This window comes from Megalobrama amblycephala, linkage group LG17 (assembly GCF_018812025.1).
Source record: "Megalobrama amblycephala isolate DHTTF-2021 linkage group LG17, ASM1881202v1, whole genome shotgun sequence".
NCBI lineage: Eukaryota > Metazoa > Chordata > Actinopteri > Cypriniformes > Xenocyprididae > Megalobrama > Megalobrama amblycephala.
Genome location: NC_063060.1, coordinates 29,986,249 through 30,008,324, shown reverse-complemented (window position 1 = coordinate 30,008,324; position 22,076 = coordinate 29,986,249). Strand labels below are relative to the sequence as shown.

Genomic DNA, 22,076 nt, shown 5'->3' with positions numbered 1-22,076 from the left:
CGACATGAAATCGCACCAATTCAATAAGAGCCAGCCAGTGATTTATACTTCATCCTCATCTCTGGGCCTAATATCAGAGTGCCTCTATAGGTAGTCATGAAAGTCACTCTAGCTCACTGTAATAAATTACAGTGGTGGAACACGAATGAAGACGCTTTCAGTTCAGCTTCAGGCTCTCAGAAAATTGCCATTTTGAGGAGGGGGGGTGGGGGGGTGGAAAAAGAAATCACTTTGTGCTGTAATGCAGTACAGACAAAGGTTATTCATCAGAGGAATGATTTGAAGTCAAAGATGACTGCCACTCTTGATATTGAATGCTAGGGAGCAAAGAGAGAAACACTCCCCCCCTTCTCTCTCTCTCTCCTTTTGCCTCTATTTCTCTCCATGACGACCCTGACCCACTTTTGTGGCTGCTTATTATTCAGGCTACGGTTTATCCATGGAAAGAATGTGTATAATTTGGTTTGACAACAAACCCCAGCGTGTTCCTCTCAGAGAAGTGGTTGCTATCGACAGCGACTCTTATAGAGTCATTTTTTATTTCTTTATTTTAATATAAAAGAAATCATAATGTACTCATATCTGGGGAATAAGCTATAATTTTCTGTACGGAAACCATTCGAGTGTGCGCCTCGCGCAGAACTATTGCTGTTAGTAACAGCGTTTGACCTTTAGATTTCAGCTGAAATTAAACCATGAGGAAAGCTCTCCTTGTCTCCCATACATCCTCCTCTTCACTGCGTGCCATTAAGCTCACATTTTTCTTACCCTCTCTGTGTTTTATAAACGCTGACATGTTTAGAATGTGAAGTTTCACCAGTGACTAATTACACCAGGGGAAACCAAAGGTGTACATTTGGATGTTGATACTATTCGTTGCTCGAGCATCTGCTGATCAAAAATGAAACGGAGAGTGTTTCTGGCACATCTCCAAGACAGCATTAGCATCTTGTGAGATGGCAGAGGAATATATTTTATTACCTGACATACTGCTGCTTTTAAGGGTCCACACGTGTTGACATAGGGAGGTCGGCAGAAGGTCTGAAAGGCCAGATGTACCTTCAAGTTGATACGGAGCGGCTGATAACAAGATGATGGGATTAATTATTTCCCTCAATCTGCCAACAGTCTCTAATGCAGTCAGGTATATACAGCCGGAGCAAAATGTGTTCATATAATATATCATCTCATGTATGTTGTGAAAACGTTAGAAGAGCGGAGAGGAACTGAATTTAAACCGAAGTGGGGTTTTGTGTTCGTTTTAGCTTAGAGAAAATAATATATTCAAAGACCATGACTGGACTCAAAACAAAATATTAATTTTTTGTATACATTTGCATTTTTCTCTGCCCTGCCTGTTTTTAGACTTACTTAGTGTTTTGTAAAATAAAATCTCAAAAAGGAGACATAATTTGGTTGCTTTTTAGTTACTTAATCAAATAAATATTCTCCTTTTTTTTTTTTACATTTTGGGGTATTTTTTATATTAATTTTTATATAAGTGTGTTCACATTTACCTGCATTGCTGTATTACCTGATATATATATATATATATATATATATGTATTTTTTTTTTGCATTTTGCCTTTTGGAGTATTTTTAAGCTTATTCACATTTATCTGCATTGCTGAATGAAATAATTTTACTATATGAATATATATATATATAAAATCAGATTTTAAGGTGTTGAATTGCAACTTAAGTATCATAAATTTCACATTCGAGCCAATTTTATGTAACTCAATCCTAATCTTTCTCACCGTAAATGAACCCAATAAATCATATTGTGAAAGAAACACACACTCTCCCTCAATGAGAGCCATCATTTTATGCAAATGTTATACAATAATCTGCATTCTATATTTCAATATGAAACACACACACTCCGAAATGCAATATATATATATATATATATATATATATATATATATATATATATATATATATATATATATATAAGCTATATATATTTACATTTTGGAGTATTTTAAAGCTTACTCACATTTACCTGCATTGCCTGCATAACATTTAAAACAATCATTTATTGCAGTTTATTAAAAACAAAATAAAATCATTTAAGTTGTACCATTTATTATTAACTTATTAATAAAAACCTTAATCTAAACATATGAGATGTTCAAAATAAAATAAAAAACAAGCTGGAGATAAAACAGCTGTGAAGTATTTCACATTTAAGAAGCACATTAGCATTGAGAAATGCATTATATCCATTTCTGTCAGTTCAAGAGGTTTTATAATAGATATTTTAGGGGGCCCATATATTTCAGCGGCTCCGAGTCCGACATAAAAGAGGACGAAAATGAGCATGGTGCTGAGTAGTGAGTGCATTTAAACCACAGGGTGTGGAAAGAATACACACTCGCAGTTTGATTTTCCCATACTCTGACCTTCCATAAGAAACTGATGAGGAATGAAATTGGTTCCAGTCTCGCGAAAAAAAGCTCTGATTCACATCTGGACATCTGAGAGAGAGAGAGAGAGAGAGAGAGAGAAATACACACACACGCGCTCAAAATGTCCTAGTCGGTGCAGCAAAAATGGTTCCTTTCTTTCAGACAATGTGAAAAACTGTCATATTAACAGTCAAGGCCTATGCTGCATTCCTGCCAAACAACTGCATTTAATGACTGAAAGCTATACCGCACCAAAACATTTGTGAAAAAACAAAACAAAACATGATGCCATTCACATCTGCGTCACATGAAATGATGAGTACAGCGCAGCAATAAAGTCTGAGCACAGGTGCAATGCCAGAAATAGGATTCGTTCTATTTGATTACAGTATGTATCACTGAGCAGGAGAGATGTCACTTCTAGACATATCATCCAGTGCCAGAGAAGCAAATGCATAAAGCCAATTTGACAAAGGGGTCAATATACAGCATCCAATAAAAAAGAAATCTACAAGATCTGCCAAGAGCTATAAACATCAAAATAATGGCCCCACTGTTCAACAAATATATTCAATTGGCTCCTCTTTTCTTATTTGTTTCTTGGATCGTTTTATATTTTTTGCCATTTACAAAGTCGTAGAAGTCAAACGTGATGCATGACGGTGAAAAGTGTGCCGCGTATGAAACGTTAGCCGTGTCTGTACAACAGGCAATCACGAGAGATGATGCGGGGCTCATTGATTGCACGCAAGTTGCATGATTATGTTCAGCGCACGCAAAGCATTCCATTGCACTCATATCTCATTACCCCTCTTCCTGAACGGTGGCCATTTTGATTGGGTGATGCTACAGCAGAGAGAATTGTTGAAACAAGAGAGTGCCATCAGCCTCCGGTTCCACAGGAAATGCATGATAATCTGTGTAGCTTCACCAAAAAGGCCTCGAAATGTCCTTTGTTTGTAATCTGTTCTGTCACCAATATGTTGGTGGCATCATGTGTCTCTCCTCGGTTCCCTTCCCCCCTTCTTATGATATCTGTTTATATTGGATCTGTACAATATGAATAATGTAGAGCAACCAATCTCATTACCATGCTGAGATATAGAATACAGATTATTGTATAACATTTGCATAAAATTATGGCTCTCGTCGAGGGAGAGGGAGCGCTTCTTTCACAATTTGATTTATTGGGTTCATTTACGGTGAGAAAGATTAGGTTTGAGTTACATAAAATTGGCTCGAATGTGAAATTTATGATACTTAAGTTGCAATTCAACACCTTAAAATCAGATTTTAATAGCTGGAAATTTTAGACACCTTTCAGTCAGAATGACTTTTCACAAAGACCTTTATCATCATTAGCACTTTTCAAAGTTGTTTCATAATTCCACACATGCATATATTTTGCACCCTCTTTTGCATAATACGCTCATTTACAAACCCTCACAAAGATGTATTTTGCTCATATAACAAATGCAACATTTTATAGCTTTTATTATATTACACGCAATATGCAAACATCAAATGAAGTTTTTCTACAAATGGAATATTTTGCTGTGATCTAAAAGGCCTTCGTTTGCATCTGTTTTTCAAATTGTCGCTGTGCAAAAATCAGTAGCATATTATGTTGGTATTACAGCCCACAATTCTAGTTTTGGAAAAACAGTGGCACGCTGTCATCAAATATGGATGTTTGAGGAGTTTTTTTATGAATGCAGTACAATATAATTAGCTGGAGTGGCCAAGTACTTCGCTCAAGGGCACAGACTGGTCCTAACATAAAACATAAGGGTTTAACATCATCCCAGCTTCACAGCTTGTTTTCATCCCAGAACCTTTCAGAAGTCCGTCCCGGCCTAGCTAAGTGGCAAACACTTAAGATTAGAGGAACAGAAGTTCCTCATATATTTTAATAGAGAGTTGTTCAGAGCTGGTTGAGGTTGGCAGGGTGCCCTGGTACCTTCCTCCTCAATAGCTGGTACTCTTATATAATAGTGTATGCCAGGAAAAAGAGTTTGTCAGGAAGAGGGGGTGAAGCTCGGGGTGGGGGTTATATAGGTTTAGCCAGAACGTTTCCATTTTATCTGTGTACACGGTGGGATGATGAGGCCAGGCAGGGGGGCTCTGCAGAAATCCTGCTGACCTCTGTAGAGCTCAGAGAGCAATACACTGATACGAGCTCCTCTCAGACTGCAGGTGCTGAAAGCTATTACTCTCTTGATTACGGATGGGAATCTCAGGATTTAACGATTCTGGTTTCTATTTCGCTTAATGATTCCGGTTTCTTAATACCGTTGAGGAAGTACCAGATAATTGATCCTAATTACACTGTCATTGTGTTTATACAAAACTCTGTTCTTAATGTTTATTTTTACCTATACGTTGTCATATGAACAATCCGTGTATAATTACTTTGATTTTATTTTCATTAACCGTTGGTACATAAACAGTAAACAGTTTTTGAGTCATGAGATGAGTCATTTTGAGTTTGTGATTCATTTTGACATTTATTAAAAAAATGTCATAATAAAAGTCATATAGTATACTGACTATACTCTATACACTCTAAAAAATGCTGGGTTAAAAACAACCCAAGTTGGGCTGAAAATGGACAAACCCAGCAATTGGGTTGTTTTAAACCAGTGGTTGGGTAAAATGTTTGCTTAAAGGTGCTCTCGAATGAAAAATTGAATTTATCTTGGCATTGTTAAATAACAAGAGTTCAGTACATGGAAATGACATACAGTGAGTCTCAAACGCCATTGTTTCCTCCTTCTTATATAAATCTCATTTGTTTAAAAGACCTCCGAAGAAAAGGCAATTCTCAACATAGCACCGACTGTTACGTAACAGTCGGGGTGTACGCCCCCAATATTTGCATATGCCAGCCCATGTTCCCAACATTATGAAAGGCATTAGACAAGGGCAGCCAGTATTAACGTCTGGATGTGCAGAGCTGAATCATCAGACTAGGTAAGCAAGCAAGAACAATAGCGAAAAATGGCAGATGGAGCGATAATAACTGACATGATCCATGATATCATGATATTTTTAGTGATATTTGTAAATTGTCTTTCTAAATGTTTCGTTAGCATGTTGCTAATGTACTGTTAAATGTGGTTAAAGTTACCATCGTTTCTTACTGTATTCACGGAGACAAGAGCCGTCGCTATTTTCATTTTTAAACTCATGCAGTCTGTATAATTCATAAACACAACTTCATTCTTTATAAATCTCTCCAACAGTGTAGCATTAGCCGTTAGCCACTGAGCACAGCCTCAAATTCATTCAGAATCAAATGTAAACAATATAACAGTATACAATACTCACATAATCCGACGCATGCATGCCGCATGCATGACGAACACTTTGTAAAGATCCATTTGAGGGTTATATTAGCTGTGTAAACTTTGTTTAGGCACTGTTTAAGGCAAGCGCGAGCTCCGTGGGCGGAGAGCACGAGATTTAAAGGGGCCGCAGAGCATAAATCGGCTCATATTTAATGATGCCCCAAAATAGGCAGTTAAAAAAATGTATAAAAAAAAAAATCTATGGGGTATTTTGAGCTGAAACCTCACAGACACATTCAGGGGACACCGTAGACTTATATTACATCTTGTAAAAAAACGTTCGATGGCACCTTTAACATGCTGGGTAGTTTTATTTAACTCAACTATTGTTTAAAAATTACTGTATTGCTTGCTTAAAATGAACTAAAAGTATGTTGGAAATTAACATTTATTAGGGGCCGTTCACATATCGTGTCTTTTGCACACTCAAATTCGTTATTTCAAATGTAGACGCGCGGCAGGTGCGCTCATAATGCAAGCGACACGATCGCGACGTGCATGTAGTGCGTTTTCCAGGCACATCGAGATGAAAAATTCTCAACTTTTCAGAATACCGCAAGCGCACCGTAGGTCATGTGACAAGAACCAGCAGATCAGCTTCTGCCTTTCTGTAACAAAACATCGAAAGCTCAGCCGAACAGCTGATCATAGCTGTACAGCTATTATATCTCATCTCCATAATTATATCTAGTAGTAAAGCTAATGCAAGGGCTAGAAATCAATTTATCCTTTGCTGAAACTTCCTACTCCTCATGGAGAGCCCAGTTCTTGGTTCTTATTGTTGCCTCTAGTAATTATGTGTCTAATTTTTAATTTCCAACCTATTTTGGGTTCATTTTAAGCCAGCCATAGTAATTTTTAAACAATAATTGGGTTTAATAAAACTGCCCAGCACGTTGGGCAAACATTTAACCCAACCACTGGGTTAAAACAACCCAATCGCTGGGTTTGTCCATTTTCAACCCAACTTGGGTTGTTTTTAACCCGGCAATTTTTTAGTTTGTCCATTTTCAACCCAACTTGGGTTGTTTTTTTATCCCAGCATCTTTTAGAGTGTAGTGTTGACAATTGTTTAATTCATACAAAGTCACCACCTAAAATAGTTATGTTTTTCTGTGAGACTGGGTTGGCCCTATTCACACACTAGAGTTGTCAAAAGCACCAACTTCGGTACCTATCGGTACTGAAATTTTAAAAATGTGATGTTTTGAGCGCTGTTGAGCGGATTCGTAAACACCTCTGATTGGCCATTGTGTTGACTTGCTCATCGGATATGTCTGTGATTGGCTACAGTGATCAACGCACGGGAGTGTTTGAAAGCACACGAAAGTGTTTGAATTGGAAAGTGTTTTGAAAGCGGGAGAGGAGTGTTTGAAAGCAGGCGTCTATCAGCAGACTGGTCCGCGATAGACGCTTGCTTTCAACGCTCCCTTATGTATCTGTGTAAGCACTCGGTGAAGAGCTTCATTGATGACTATTTACGTTTTTACAGCGTTGATCATTGTAGCAAATCACAGACATATCTGATGAGCCGTGAACACAATGGCCAATCAGAGGTGTTTACGAATCCGCTCAAGAGCACTCAAAGTGTCACATTTTTTAAATTTCAGTACCAACTAGGTACCCAAGTCGGTACTTTTGACAACTCTATCACACACGTTAATTGAGTAAAATTTTGAAGCTAGTGTCAGATTAGAGTCAAATACAACTCTCTTAAACACATCGTTCTGATCGACCGTCAATGTCGAGACCCTCCAGTGACACTAATTAGAATAAATTAACAGAAAACCCCTTGTAAGATAAATACAGGCATTAGCAAATGAACACATCCCTGGCCACAGTTCAGTCTCCGCACACACACTTTGGCCCGTAGGCCTCGTCGTTCTGAACCAGGGGAGTCATTTAAGGATGAACAGTTTAATTACAGAGCTAATAAGTGTTGCCACAGACTTTCTAATATTATTCTGGGAGAACACTAGCATGTCATTACCCTCCTCCCCCTAAGGAACACTTCCTATTAATCATAATGAGGAATTTGTTAGCATGTGGTCATGTCAGTTGGGATCAATTTCTTTTACCTAAGCTTTCTATGAAGCTGCCAGACGCTCGGGGCGGAGTGTGGAAGGGATCGATTTACAGTCCCGCAGCCATTAGGCCCTGTTTTGTTTTTGTTGTTTTTGTTATTTGATAGCTCATTTGCATCAGCACGGCAGCTGCTGAACGCACATTGTAGTCGTTTGTTGACCTGCTCGCAGAGATACTTTCTTGCTTTTCGCACTAAAACTTGTTTATTTTAGGATGTAACTGATGCCTGCGGCCCTGTAGTTTGATGGTGGACTCTTGTGGTGTTTTTCGCTAATCATGCAATAGTTTGTGTAGTGCATGCAGTTGAGCTGTCAGATTTTAGAATAGCAATCTGCACTAGGTGTGGTTTTATTGGTCATGTAATGGCACCTCAGGCTCTGAAAGAAAAGCTACAGTGACACAAAATGGCTTCCAGCTTGCCACAAGATTGAGAAACGCTAGTTTGCACGAATCAAGAAAAACCTCAGTCATAATCGGCCTGTACGGCTCGCAAAATGGAGTTTGCACATTGCAGGGTTTGCTTCTAAAGTGTAGGTGAGGGAGGGTGTTGGCCAACTGTTGCTGGATGGATTTGGTGTCAGTTTGATGTGTTTAGCTCTGAGGTTTCACTTTTTCAGCTAAGGCCACCTCACACTTTCCACTGGCACATTCATATGCAAATAGCGTCTGATTGGGTAAGAGCTAAGCAGATAGAACAGTGCACAGACACTGAGAGAGACATGTTAAAGGTCATAACAGTGAGAAACCAGAGAGAATCTTTATAAAAATGGATATGGTGTGAACGGCTGCGTCTCGAACCTTCTGTTATAAATAACTGGCTGCCATGTGAGTGGGAGACAGGACTGTTGAAATGAGGAATGAGGTTTTATTAATCAACATAATGGGAGTAACCATACACAGGCTGTTTTGTGCTGCTGTATTTACTGTCCAAGCTTATTGTTTCAAAAACATATATTCATTCTATTACTGTTCTATGCCTGTGAGATGTTGGTTCTGTTCTAAAACCTAGCAAGTTTCCTACTTAGGCAGCATTTTAAGACCACATTGACACGGTATACCGATGTGAAGGTTAATCTAAATATACAAATGTGCATATTTTTTGGCCAAAATCTAAGGCAGCATTGCTTGTATCCTTTCAATCACATAATGCATTGCAAATGAATAATTTATACAATACCAAAAAGAACATATATTTTACCCAAGATTTTACCCCGAAATGGTGCTGTTTTTATGCTTATTAGAGTAAAATCCAATGGCTCAGTGAGGCCTGCATTGAAAGAAAGGTACTAAAAACACATTCACGTGACTACAGTGGTTCAATCTTAATGTTATGAAGTGACGAGAATATTTTTTTGTGTGCCAAAAAAGCAAAATAACTTGACTTTATTCAACAATTTCAAAACACTGCTTCATGAAGCTTCAAAGCTTTACGAATCTTTTGTTTCGAATCAGTGGTTCGAATTGCATATCAAACTGTCAAAGTCATGTGAGCCATTGAAATTTCGAAACACTTATGACGTAACGAAGTCTCGTTTACTGAAATCACGTGACTTTCACGCTCCGTACCACTTTTTTCAAAACAAAAGTGAAGCTTCGAAGCTTCATGAAACAGTGTTTTGAAATCGACCATCACTAGATATTGTTGAATAAAGTCGTTATTTTGTTTTTTTGGTGCACAAAAAGTATTCTCGTCTCTTCATAACATAAAGGTTAAACCACTGTAGTCACATGGACTGTTTTAATTATGTTTTTAGTAGCTTTCTGAGCGTTTAAATGTGTAAATTTACTTGCTGTCAATGCAGGCCTCACTGAGCCATCGGATTTTATCAAAAATATCTTAATTTGTGTTCCGAAGATGAACGAAGGTCTTACGGGTGTGGAACGACATGAGGGTAGTTAGAGTAATTAATGACAGAATTTTCATTTTTGGGTGAACTAACCCTTTAAGTAACACATTTCAAATCAGCAATAAAATCTGACATGAACTATCCCATAAACCCTCAAACAACATTGGTCCTGCCAATGTGCATGTGCTGTCCAAAGTGCATGTTTTAGGAAAATAATTGTTTCTATGAGATGACTTTACCAATTTTTGATTTGCTCTTTTATTTGCAAGGTGGCAGTTTCTCCCATTAATCGTAATAGTGAACAGGCTTGGTATATATACAATTTTGACTACACATAAGAAGCTGTCTGTGAAGGCAGCTCACTAGTCCCATTTTAATTAAGCTGCTGCCTATGTTAAAAGTAGATAGAAAGGCAGCTCACTAGGTTTTGTAACGGAGCCATTGTCATGTGTCTAAACCAATAAGTGCAGCATAGCTGGAAAAATTAGATTCTTTTTCTCCATTTTCTCCTTCTTATGAATATAGTTTGGTACACTCATGACTATCTTGTAGTGATATTTTAAAAACAGCAAATTTCATAGTTTAAGAATAGCCACATCTTAGATCAGCCTGATCACATTAATCACAATCAATAAGCTAGCATGAAATTAACTGTCATCCGTGTGCAAAAACCAATCAGATCGGCCCATCAACTCACACACTTAAAAGGTCGCAATGTGATAGGCTTTCATTAGGATTATTGCCATTTCATTTCCATAGAATTATCTCGAGCAGGCATAATGAAATGAGATGTGCTGCTTGGATGAACAGAAATACAAACATTCAGCCAGTGACAGGCGTCAGCCACGAGTTTCCTCTCTCACTCGATCTCCTCTTCTCTGCGACGCCCTCTCTCATTCTTTCGTAACACTCAAATAAGTGTCATGGATCTGTGTTAACGACAACCCTGTCAGGCTGAGAAAGCCATTCCCTCACAGCCAACTTAAAACATATCTGATTTCTGCTTTTGATATTAATCAGTCATTTTTTCATGGGTTTTAAAGAAGCGGAGGAGATGTAAATTGGCGTGTATTTGTCAGGAAGGCGTGTCAGCAGAATTTGTGTGTGTTGCTGAGTGGACTGTAGCAGGCAGGCAGTGTGGGCTCCTGTAATTTCCCAGGTGTGCTGCACAGCTGGGTCACGGGCTCATTCTCCTTCATCACACAGTTAACCTGCACTGACTCAGCCGAAGCCGTTTTGAGCATCTTCAGCAGGTGAATGCACAAGCTGCATGTTGTGTACTGTAAAAGACACACTGAGGCTGAACTGATTGATTGCTGTTTGTCACGGAGGTATAGAAGATTCTTGTTTCATGAAGTTTTCTTACTGATTCTCAAGAAAAAAAAAACACTCTTTTAGAACTTTAAAGTCAACATGAAATACCATGTGCAACTCATTTTACTTCTGCAATCTGACATAAGTCTGAGTGAAACAGGATATTTAATGAGGAAAAAGGCTTGATTTCATCCATCTGGAATAAATTGACGTGCAGATTACGTTCCAGAATAGACCCGGATTGATGGAATGGAGGGGTTGAAAAAGCATGAGGGAATACATGACGTCAGTTGTTTCAGAGGCGGAACATTTGATTAGATTTTGAAAACAAAAAATGCACAAAACCTTTTGTTTTCAAAAATTATTTGTTTAATATTTGAAATTATATTAATAAATTTAATAATATTAATATTAAAATATAATACTTTTTTTTTTTTTTTTTTTTTTAAAGGTAAATAAATGTGATTATTTTTTAAAATTCAGGATAAAAACAGATAAACATTTTCTTCTGTTTGGAATAATATGCACCAATGAATCATACAGAACAAGGCCAGAAACGTGAATTCATATTTTCAGATTTTATTTCATGTTTCATGTGAAGGTGAAGCTTGTATTTTCGGAGCCACTAGCAGCATAAGAATTGCAAAATTAACAACTCTAATTTGGTGCTGCCAGTGGCAGAGAAATTACACACTTCATTTTATCCTAATTGAGGTAAACCAATTATAAAATCTTAGTGTAAAAAATGTGTTTTTATTTAATTATCAGCCAATCTTACATTTCGTATTGATTTAAAGGTCTGTTGATGGTATAATGAGTCAAAATGTCACTTTAACAGGTTTTTGTAAGTTATGTTATCTGCGGTGAAACACCTGGACCCTTCCTACAGTCTCAGGTCTATCCATGTGTGGGCTCATCAAGCTCACACATGACTCCCTCTGTTTTATTCCACTGCGCACATGAAAGCATTTCATTCATCCCCCTCAACCAGCAACTTTAATTACCACTGTACTAATTACATCAAATCACTGACATCTCCATCTGATACGGCAGGGACTTCAAAGACTAATTGTCTTTGAGCCCTGCGTTTTGAGCAGAAAGCACTGAACAGAAATACCAACCGCATGTTCTGTGGCTCTGTCTCATTCTGTCGCTCATATTATGTGTCAAGCAAACATTTCTGACTGTTTATTTATTGTTTTTTTCCCCTCTCTCTGTCTGTTTGCAGTACGACAGCGAAAACATGTTCATGAGTATGCCAGAGCCCAGCCAGGACTTTGTGCCAGGGAACCAGGTGGGTTAATTACTGCTCACTCCTTTTGTTTTAAGTCGTAATTAAACAAATTTAAGCCGCTGCATCACAAATTAGAGCCGCTATCAGTCGCCACCATAATCAGGGGCTATTATAACATGTAAACAAAGCATTTAAAGCTTAATGAAATGAAGCTTTAATGCATATTGTCGCAGGCTTTCATTTCCTCCATTTACACTTTCATTAAAAACGACACACGGTATGGACTGCAAACAAGGCCACGGGTTTATAAAAGGCAGACTGCAGCGCAATTCTCCTCTAGTTATGCCCGTTACTCATCGAAAAGAAGTTTATTTCAGGATACTTGCACTTGTTCAAACATCCAAGATAAAAGGCTGTTTCATCAGTGACTCAAGCTTTGCCGACTAGATAGTGCAGCACGTCTTGCTATAAAAAGCACAGCTTGATTAATATTTTAAACTAAAACATGCATTTCGGTGCATTAAGGTCAAGGGTGAACATGTCTGCTTGAGGAGAGCAGGTTGTCCTAAGGGACCTTTTACATGTTTGCCTAATGAATTAAGGCTACAGGTTAATTAGCGCCCCTTAGGACACATTCTGCTGTAGGGAAGTGAATGTGACAGGTGGCTGGATGCACTGTAGACGGACTGATCCTGTAAAATAGTACGTTTAGAGTCGAACTTTAGGATTTTTTTCCCGCGCTATTCTCCCTGCTAGTTTTATCAGCCAACAGCAGGCTATGTATGATGTTGCTGTTCTATTAAAACATTTTCTTCCTGCTTTTGTCACGAGCTGTTTGGGGTTGGCCTGTTTTTATAGACGCATTGATCTGCACTATGTGCTTGCATTCCATTAAATTTAAGCAAGCTACATTTTGACATTTCAAACTTCGAATACTATACACAATGGGATGCTGAAATATTATTCAAGGTTAAAAAACAACTTTTCTGCAAAGCGCCTTGACGCAGTAAACACAATGAAAGTGCTGAATTCAATCTGTTTGTGGATCACAGAGTTTGGCCTTTAATGTAAGACATGTAGAGTGTAATGTGTAATAGCTCCTGCTCTAAAATAACTCCCCCATCTCACTTTTGTTTTTCTCATTACAAGTTAAAAAAGTGTTATGAATAATTATTCCATTTGCAAAAGTAAATTTAATAATGAAACACATTGTAAGAAAAAACTGTCCATATGGTTTGGCAACCTGCTCAAAACATCTTCTGTCTTTTAGTTTGACATAAGTAACGTTTAACAGGTCTCTGTTCTCTTGAAACGTGTGAAGGTGCAATTCACACCTTTCTCACGCATGTTGAAAATTGTATATTTAAACGTAATCATAAACACATTCGCTTGCAATTTGACAAAGTTGTAGGTGTTTGTGCAATGACAGACATATATTTAAGTTTGCTACATGCATGGTCAAACATATGTGTTATGATGGTCAATCAGCTGACTAGTTAGGTCAATTAGTTCAATTAGATTATAATATAATATAAGGTCCCACTTTATATTAGGTGGCCTTATGTACTTAAATTAAAATTAATCATTTGATACAATGCTCTTATTGTGTACATGGGTCAATGACGTGACGGGTCATTTTTTTGTCTAAAGGCCTTAATAATAATAGATAGATAGATAAAAGATATGATATCCAAAGTATGTACGGTAGTATAACTAGATCTCTTTTATTGAATCCAAAAGGTTTTAATTATATTTTGGTAGTTATTTTAAAGATTTTGAATTGTCAAAAGGTCATTCGGTTTAACCGTCCAAAGTCAACCATTTAATTTGTGAATAAAATATCTTAAAATGTAATAAATTTATATATTTTTTATTGTAGCATTATTTTATATCATCATATATCAACATAATGCAAAATGGTATTAAAATTATGTGTAAAAGTCGTTACCTTGTTATGAGAAAGAATGTCCGGAAAAATGAATTTCATTGATGTCATTTGGAGTAACCAATTTAAAAGTCATGCGATTAGTATCATGTGACAGGATTTGACATCATTCAGACACCTGCAAAGGACCACACACGGTCATGAAGCAAAGTAACTAACTCTCTCTTAACTACTTAAAAAATTAATGTTTTCACTTGCTCATATGCATGCCATGTCCCGAAATATCAGGTCATTTGGTACAACCGCTATGAAACATGGAAAATGTTGTAATATTTTTAAAGCTTGTACTAAATATAAAATGTTTGATTGTCCTTTTGTTAACTAGCTAGCTAGCTAGATATCAGCCTCTTAGCATTGTTTGAAAATGTCGCCATTCGGTATAACCAAAAGAGTATTTCATTAAAACCAAAATTTTGGTTAAACCGAATGACTTTTTTGGTGACAAATTTTGTCCATCTTGTAATAAATGACAAAAGCAGTGTTAATTGATTATAAAAACCACATAATCTCATTATTAACACTTAATAAAACTTTAAAAACTTTAATTTTGAACAAAATTAATTATATCTCCATTATATTTTTTGACACTTTTAAAAACCTTATTCGTCAATGACCCACATACATGTTTTTACATTGTACTTATATTTTGAAAAATACCTGCATGTAATTACATCTGTAATTAATTTCTGTAATTACATTTATAATTACACTGTTTACCAATCCCTTACACCTTAACCCACCCTTAAATCTACCCATACCACCAAAACGGTCCCTAACTTTACCCATATCCCACCTCAATAGCAGCAAATGTGTTTTGCAGTACAATATGAAGTACATTGAACTTAAGTACATAGTAGTTAAGGCCACCTAATATAAAGTGGGACATAATATAATATAATATCATATAATATATAATAAGCAACAACAATAAATTAAAAAATAATATAATTTAACAGCAAATTAGTGTTACTGATTTTGTTTTGTTTTTAAAGAAACTATTCAGTGTAATCTAATCTAATATCAGTGGACAAATATATTAGTTAATAGTCGACCGAAACTAAATGCTAATAGTTGGCATCCACTGACTTGTCACAGTTTTAAAAGCACATGTCTAATTATGATGTCATGTCGTTACATGCTTTGCTTTGGGTCATGCTTTGCTTTGTGCTTAAAAAGTTATGTTCATGTTCAGCACATGACATATCTTATGTGAGTCCTAAAAGCTCTTCAATAAGCACTGACAGTGCATTGTGATATAGAGAATTAGTGAGAATTACAGTCTAACCTGTGGGCTGTAGAGACTAAGCCCAGTGGTGTTATGGCTCTCAATAGGAAGAGGAAAAATAAATAAATGATATTTGACTCATGTATTATTCAGCGCACTGTAGCAAATGCATTCAGGAGAATGTAAAGGAAAGTGCACTAAATTACAGGTCACTTGTTTGTTTCATAGAGTTTATAATTCTTTAAAAGAAAAAGCTGCATACGGTACTATTTTGCCCCCCATTACATAGCCTGAAATTGGTTTAAAATGTGCATTGTCTGCATTGTACATCCCTGGTCACTGTGTTTAAGGTGCTTGTGTTGCATGTTTGCTACAGCTTTAATGTGGGTTGAGATGAAAGATGCATTGAGAATGTAAAGCACAAAGAGTGATGAAAGTTGAATGGAGTCTTGCATGTGCTATCGTTTCTTGTTACCCTGCTGTGTCGGTTGACCCCTTGGCCTTGCATCCCACTGTAGTTCCGCGTGCCTGCCAGTCCCAGCCAGACGCAGCACAGCAACAAACAGGCCGGCGGCCACTGGAAAAGAGAGACCCCTACACATACGGACGGCCACCGTCTGACATGGGTAAATAACCCTACACCAACGCCGAGCAGATGCCCATCAATGCAAATTAACATCAACTTACGTACTGTGTGTGTGTCTCATCCATATGGACCCTTTTTACATTTACAGGTTTGGAAAACGGAAGTGGCTGATTATTATTTATGTACTATAAAAACACTACTTTGTATAAATCATTTAAAAATTAAACACTTAAAATTAAAGTCAGTCATTTTAAATGCTACAAGTGATGTTAGGCATCACAACAGTATAATGTGCAGTATGAGAAACAGATAATTATTTTGAGATTTGCTACAGGTTACATTTAACAATTTTATTAAATTATTAGTGTTTTTAAAGATTCGTTTAAGTGAGCGCTAGATGAAGCAAATGACATGTGAAAGTGTAAAAATAGAGGAAATTAGCATTGAGCGATAACGGTAAACCTCTTAAGTCTTTCTAAAAGAGTTAATAGAAAGAAAATGAATATTAATAAATTAATATCGAGAGAGATTACAACAATTTGTTGTAATTGACTACAAGTTGATTACAACAACTTCCTTAGCAGCTGCATTTGAAACCGTACGTGAAGGCGCTGTAATATAAGATGGCATATTAGAGCATCAAAATGACTTGAAAATGAAACAAGCTAGCTATCATGCTAACAAATAAAATAAATCATCACAGTTACTGACTGAAGAGATATAAGGTGCATTCAGGTTTTTGGGAAAAAGTGTCCCAATCACCCTGAATTCACCCTAGCTTCTAAATTAATTTGTACGCATCTTTTTCACAATTGAAATGTTATCGATTATCCTGGTCGCTAATGCTAATTTAGAGAATGTTGCCTTAAACTCCTTTGCAGCAGTGCCTACTAGATTTTTCTTATTAATTCCAGAGTACTGCTATTTTAACTTTACATTAAAATATGTACATTAAGAGAGAGAAAAGCTAACCTGCTAAATTAAACTTGAAAATTCCTTGAAGTTTGTGAAAAGGGTCCATTGTACTGTATACAGTCTTTAGACGATGTCTGTCCCTGCATCCTGCACTCCATTGTTGTGTAGATCACAAATCTATTTGCCATTGAGCTCCACATTGATTTCACATGTATGAATAGGATTGCTGTAATCTTAGAGCTGCTTTGAGTCTAGCACTACTTTTATGTTTCCCTTTGAATCTTAAAACTCCCTTTGTAGATATTACTTCCTTTTGCTTATGAGCTGCAGTCTCTATTTTCTGCTGTTTTCGAGCTTCCTTGCATCTCTCTCCCTCTCTCTTTCTCAACTTCTCTCTTTCCCTCTGTTGGGAACAGGTAATTACTTTTATTGGCAACAACAGTTGAATTCACCTTGACCTCAGTGTGTGGTTTGTAGCCACAAAGCTTTCTCCTGCTTTTAAACACACATTAACTGAATTAGAGAGAAGTGTACCCCTGTGCCTATTTTAAACTTCACACTCAGGAAGCTAAAACTGAAGCTGAAAAGCGTCCGCCGCTCCAGCGCTGAAGGCAAAACGTACTGCAATAGTGTCTTTTAATCTGCTCTATAATACAAACCAAAGGAAACCTGGAAAGCAACCAAGGCCAAGTGTAAGGATCATGGTTATTATATGAATGGTTGGTGAAGTGCTTTTGGTTTGATCTGATAGTTTTTAGGTTTATTTTAAAGATTGAAATGCTGCCGTGGTCTGTGCACTGGTATGAACAACACTGTTACTTTCATAAGCCGGTCCTCAGAGCGATTGGTGAGATCAATGATGTTGAGTGTACCGTTGCAGATGTAATTTATGTGCATTGATACTGAAACTAGAGGTGGCCCTTCACATCTCTGCAGTTGGAATAGCAAAGTATCGTGGACTACGTTTGCAGGGGTTAAATTGGGATTTTGAAGGTCGAAGAACTTTAAGATCTCGTTATGAACTTGAAAGCTATTTTGTTCTTACTAAATGGAGCCAAAAAGTATGTAGTGGAGCAAAAACTGGTCTAGATCAAACATATACAAAATGGATAGAAAAATAAACTGATTAGCTTTTTTTCTTCTTTTAAACTTGTTAAAACAACATTTTGGTGCAATTTTACCCCTGAGTATTTGACAGATCTGAAAAACAAAATATAAATATTAGGCTATGGGGGCTAGTTGTCATTTATAAGTCATTTTCTGTATTGACACATACCTTAAAGTTTTAGTTATTAAAAAAACAACAACTTGATATTGCCCAGAAAAAGACAAGTTGTCACAATGGAATATGTGGATAGGCTTTTCATCAAAATTTAAACAGTAAAACAATTATGAAAAAACAAAAATATGAAAGGTAACTTTCAAAAATATGAAATTGTGAATAAAAAATGTTAAATGTTGTAAATTTAAATGATGTGACAACTGCTGACATGACATTTATGAAAAACCTTTTGAATTCTCTTTTTGAGAGTATTGGCTTTAAATAATGTAAAAGATTTAGTGGTTGGAAATTTAACTTATGAACAGAGCTTGTGATGAGAGGGACTTTTTATAAAGGAAACGGGCATGTGTTAAAATGACATTTAAAAACTTCTGTTCATCTCTTTGAAATCTGCCTGCCTTTTTTGCCATCAAAACATTCCCACTGACTGACAACACTTTTAAAAGCCTCGTAGCTGCTTGAAGTGACAAAATGTGATACTGTTATCCATCTGAGCATCTCTGGATGTGGAGATCCGTTTCTCTCTGAGAGACATAACAATAATAACAGCCCAGGAAAAGAAAAAAAAAAAAACAGAATCAATAAAATGTTAAAATACATAGAGCATTCATCGGCCAGACTGCACCTCAGCACTGTCTGTCTGCACACAGGTTCTCTCCTATCTCACCATCTCCTCTCATTCCCCCTTCTTCCAACCCAAACCATGTGTTTCTTGGCCATTAAATAAAAGCCACATTTATTAGCCCAAAATGGCGGAGTGTTGAGCGCATGTCAGCCCACAAGCGCTCTGTATCAACGTTTATTTATTTTAAATGCAGCAGCAAGATGAAGTAGCGTGTGCCAGCGATGCTAGATAAAGCCGACTACAGCACACACTCACTGAACACTAAAAATATACACACTTCTCATATTTCTGGACTATGCTCAAAGACACTACTTGTGAAAGTGCTCGCTTTGACTCACAGAGCGAGCAATGTTCACTTAACAACTCTTGGTTTTTGTATAAACCTGATTAAGTGTTTAACAATCACGTTCGGTCGGGTGAAATGATCTTATCTGAGTTATATAGAAGATGCAATGCGTCATTCAGGAAATGTATATGATGTTAATACTATCCCAAACTATAAGAGCAGCACAGACAGATACGATATGTTATTTGTGTGTTTCTTGCACAGAATGTATTTGCCCACTGCAATGGATTCATATGTATATAGTCTCTGATGAGGGGGGTTGTCAGATTGCTGTGTGGGTTTATATAGAGTTGCTCGTATCCATCCCCCACCCCCCTCCCCCCAGATGTTGCAGAGCTCTTGGGGGACCAGGAGAAAGCTGTGCATTTTAAACATGCATAAACTAACCTTGTGCTCTCTCCTGGGAATGAAGAGGCCCGTTCTTACATGTGCTTTTTAGTGTATTTCAGACATGTTCAGAAATGTTCTCTTGAGCCAAACCAATGTTTCTATACAACATTTTTATTAAATATTTCTTTAACTGTATTAGATCTTAAACAGTCACTATAATAATCTAGCAGTTTCTAGCATTGTATTTCTCATAATATGCATTATTCAGAGATATTCATGAATTGCATATTCATGCATGCATAAGCTTTAAGCTGCTCAAAGGCATTGATGCAGCGTGCCGGACAGGGAGTGGACCACGCCTGCATGCTTTGATCCCGTTCGGGGTATAAGACACGCCGGGTGTGATGCCGCAGCTCGGGTCAGACGAAGTCTCATGTCACCTCCAATAGACAAAGTAAAAACCTCCTCCAAAATGCTTGACCTTAATGCTAGCACAAAACAGACAAGCCCTTCTGCATTTATCCAGAAGCTCTCAACAGTAATCGGCAGCTCAGCGGGTCCGAGGTTGTTTTGGGGGCCCAGCCAAAGAATGTTGCATTCAAATGATCACTGCCCCTGGGTCCCAGAGGTATTCATTACAGGCTGAATTGCTTTCATTGCCTCTCTCGCACAATCCCAGCCTAGATGGCAAATGAAAAGCCGATTGGAAAAAAAATAGGGCACCTTATTAAGTTAAACTACTGTAGCATTTAACCTGACATCCTCATTATTCAAAATTACATTACGAAAAAGCCGCCTCATCTGTAGGCGCAGGTTAGCATTGTTTACGTTTTCCTTTTGCTGTTCTTTGGCAATTTAATTGGTGGAAGGGCATGACAACATGTTGGAGTGCTCTTTGTGCCACATGGAGCTCTGGGTAATGATCCACAGCCAATCCTGGAGTGATCATTTAAATAGAGTTGGTTTTATTTTCTGAAAGTCAATTTCTGCGAAGGCAAATAAGTGTCGCCTAGAAAAAAACCTTTTGAAAAGTTGCACCTAATGTCCCTTTCACACAGCAATCCTGGTAAATTACCATAAAATTACTAGAACGAATTTACTGGTAAATACACAAATATGCTGTTTACACGAGCAATGGTGTTCAGCACCAAAATACCGGTCCCGAACATGACACGCTTGAAAAAGATTCAAGACATGGCGCAACTGTCAAAGATGTCCGTCTAGCACATATTTACATAAAAAACGAATAAAATGCAGCTGTGCTTACTGTAAATGGCGCGGAGTAATCAATCTCAATAAGAAATTTATGATTGGCCCGAAACATCGTACATGCTAATACTAGTGTTCTTCATTCTTGGTTCACATACAGCATCATACTGGTCATTTTCTGGGAATGGTACAACTTCTCATACTGGTAAATTGCCAGAACCGATTTATCAATATTCACACATGATCTCTTAGCGGTAATTTACCAGTAAAGACTGTGTATGTGTGAAAGGGGATTAAATGTCACCGTCCCGCTAACGGGATTCTTGGTGATCTTTTTTTTTAATGCCTTTTTTTCCTATCACATATTTTAGTAATCATCATAGATTAGGTATCATTCAAAAGCTTAAAAACTCAAAATTCATCATGTGAAACCCATTTTGAAATCAGACATTGTTACAATTGAAACGATACTTTAAATCTCCCCCTAGTGGGCAGTGTCATGTTTCATATTACATTTTTTTTAACTATTTTAGAATCAAATTTTTTTTTTTCTAATCTTGACAAAACATATCGTCAGAAAGGTCTGAGACTCAAGGTTCCATATTTGGCAACTGTTTTGTGATAGAAGTGATATTGTGACAGAAATGTATTAATTTGTGTCAGAAGGCATCACAAAAAATTAATGCAATATAGCTATCACCCGGTGGCTATTTTTGGTATAGCGCCTAAACAAAATCTCTGGGAACTTCAATGATATTTGAATATGATGTTTGTTGTGATATCAACTTCAAATTTGGAACACAACTTTGTTAGACATATGGCTTTTAATTTTATAGCAATTTTAGAATAAAATTATTTTGTAATATATATATATATATATATAAAATGTTTAGTACAGTACATTTGTTCTATAGGAAACTTAAACGTTTTACGCTTTAATTTTTTGAAGTTCATTAATCTGTGTCTTACCAACCTGTAGTTTTTATAGTGTATTTTCACATCTATGCCCAAAAAGTGGGGTGACAGTTAAGGGGTTAATGCCCAGGAAAAAAGACAAAGTTCATTTAATACTCATTGACATTTTTGCACGAATACTGGGGAACGTTGTCACACTCTATGGGGTAAATTGTCACAATGAAAATGCTGTTAAGTACTGTTAAAAATATTAAAACAATTTTTCAAACACTTTTAGTTTTCACATTCAGTGAATCTTGTGCCGATACCAGAGTACAATTTTAGAAGATAAATTTCACAAAAATTAATAATAATAACAAATATTAAGAAAATTAAGAATAGTTGAAAAAAAAACAAGAATGCATTTATTTTTCTATATTCATTTAAAATGTTTTTATTTTCTTTTTCATTTCAT

The 22,076-nt window shown here is 36.8% G+C and overlaps 1 protein-coding gene across 1 annotated transcript in view; it reads left to right on the top strand.

The window, feature by feature from the left end:
- Window positions 1–22,076, top strand: part of tox (thymocyte selection-associated high mobility group box) — a 68,862-nt gene that overhangs the window by 21,831 nt on the left and 24,955 nt on the right. The window contains 2 exon segments of the mRNA XM_048163027.1: window positions 12,239–12,304; window positions 15,933–16,040. Of these exon segments, the coding sequence (XP_048018984.1) occupies window positions 12,239–12,304; window positions 15,933–16,040 (174 nt within the window).